Raw genomic sequence first — 1,910 nt, 5'->3', positions numbered from 1 at the left:
AGCTAGCAGTTTAACTCTTTATGGGGTCTCCACAAGGGACAAGCTTTGGTACAGGAGTGACTGCGTTCAGAAAAGGCCGCAGCATGCCCTCCTCCCTTCGATGCTGATCGTTCTCTTAGTCTAGATGTAGTATAACAGTCAGGAGTCAAAGTAATGCTACCTAGGAGACAGTATTTATTTATTTATTTTATTTTTTTTTAATTATGTCAAGATACTTTATTTTTAAAACAGGTCACAACACTAACCTTTGGCCCATTCTGCCCCTGGACAAGCTACAAATGCTTGCTCAGCAGCTGGGTGCATTCTTTAGTAGCATGTGTGAAAAGTGAATAAAAATGTATATAAAACAAATGGAGACAGTATTTATAAATCAGTAATATCCATTTACTGCTGTTTTCATTGACATTAAGTTGCAGGAGATTTGTGTAAATAATTAAGAGTAAATGAAGTACTTAAAAATGAAAATTTACATCATTAATTTTACTCTCTATTTTAGTCCTTGCCTGACAAAGATGGAAAGAAATGTCTTTTTCTCATAAAATGTTTTGATAAGACTTTTGAAATTAGTGCCTCAGATAAGAAGAAGAAACAGGAGTGGATTCAAGGTAAGGTAACTTTTATTATTTCCCGTGATTTAACTAGAGTGCTTTTTCTAATTTTTAATTTTGTTAAAGAGGCTTTCCATTAAGTACGCTTTTCATTTTCTGTAGTAATTTCTGTATATGACAAAGTAGTTTTTAAAATAGCACCCAAATAAGATAAATTCACAAGGTTTTTAGCAGTATCATTTTAATAATAAATTTGATGATAGCTTATAAAGTGGCAATTTTAGCTTTTCACTTACTGTTACTTCTTAAAGTATTTGTTCCCATTCCCTAGAAGAGTGACCCAATAGAATGTGGAAACTGTTGGACAATATCATTAATATCACATGAAGCAAAATACTGCTAAAGATCATTCAAAAATGGCTAGAATATAATGCATGGAAGTGTAGAGGGTCAGAGAAAGAGAAGACCCTCAACAAGATGGATTGTAAAGGAGCTCTAGTGGCCTAGTGGCAAGAAACTGCACTGTAATACCAGAGGTACGCAGTTCAAATCCACCAGATGCTCTGCTGGAGAAGAAGGGCCATCTCCTCCTGTACCCGTTTGATTTGATGGTATACACACAAAACTAATAAAATTTTTAAAAAATGGCTAGAACAATACATAGATAGGGGACTGCCAGAAGTTCAAGCAGAATTTAGAATAGGCTGTGGCACCATGGATATCATTGCTGTTGTCAAATGTATCCTGGCTAAAAGTAAAGAATATCAGAAAAAATATCTATTTATGCCTTATTGACTGTGCAAAGGCATTTCACTGTGTAGATCATGACTAATTATGGCTAATATGGAGGGGGGAAAGCATGGGAATCCCAGAGGACATAATTGTGCTCATGAGAAACCTGTACCTAGACCAAGAGGCTGTGAAAAGAACAAGGGAACACTACATGGTTAAAATTAAGAAGGGAGTGCATCAGGATTGTATTCTTTGTCCACATCCTTTTTAATCTTATATGCTGAGCAAATTATTTGAAAAGTTAGACTCTTGGAAGAAAAACGTGGCATCAATTGGAGGAAGACTTATCAATAACCTGCATTATACAGATGACACAACTTCATTTGCTAAAAATGAGGAGGACTTGAGTCACTTGTTGCAGAATATCAAAGAATACAACCTTCAATATGGACTGCATTTCAGTGTCAAGAACACAAAGATTCGGGGAGCTCTGGTGGCCTAGTGGCAAGGAGCTGCAACTACAATCTCAGAAGCACACGGTTCGAATCCACCAGATACTCTGCCGGGGAAGGAGGGACAATCTCCTCCTGTACCAGTCAGATCTGATTTGATGGTACATTCACACAAAAA

At 36.5% G+C, this 1,910-nt stretch overlaps 1 protein-coding gene across 2 annotated transcripts in view; it reads left to right on the top strand.

Moving 5' to 3' along the window:
• SWAP70 (SWAP switching B-cell complex 70kDa subunit) overlaps positions 1 to 1,910 on the top strand; it is a 153,141-nt gene that overhangs the window by 115,500 nt on the left and 35,731 nt on the right. For both annotated transcript variants that reach the window (XM_006885421.1, XM_006885422.1), the window contains one exon: positions 497 to 605. In XM_006885421.1, the coding sequence (XP_006885483.1) occupies positions 497 to 605 (109 nt within the window). The remainder of the gene's footprint in view (positions 1 to 496; positions 606 to 1,910) is intronic.

Source organism: Elephantulus edwardii, unplaced genomic scaffold, assembly GCF_000299155.1.
Source record: "Elephantulus edwardii isolate Elephantulus edwardi_28Jun2011 unplaced genomic scaffold, EleEdw1.0 scaffold00044, whole genome shotgun sequence".
Classification (NCBI taxonomy): Eukaryota; Metazoa; Chordata; class Mammalia; order Macroscelidea; family Macroscelididae; genus Elephantulus; species Elephantulus edwardii.
This window is presented reverse-complemented; position numbering and strand designations above follow the sequence as displayed.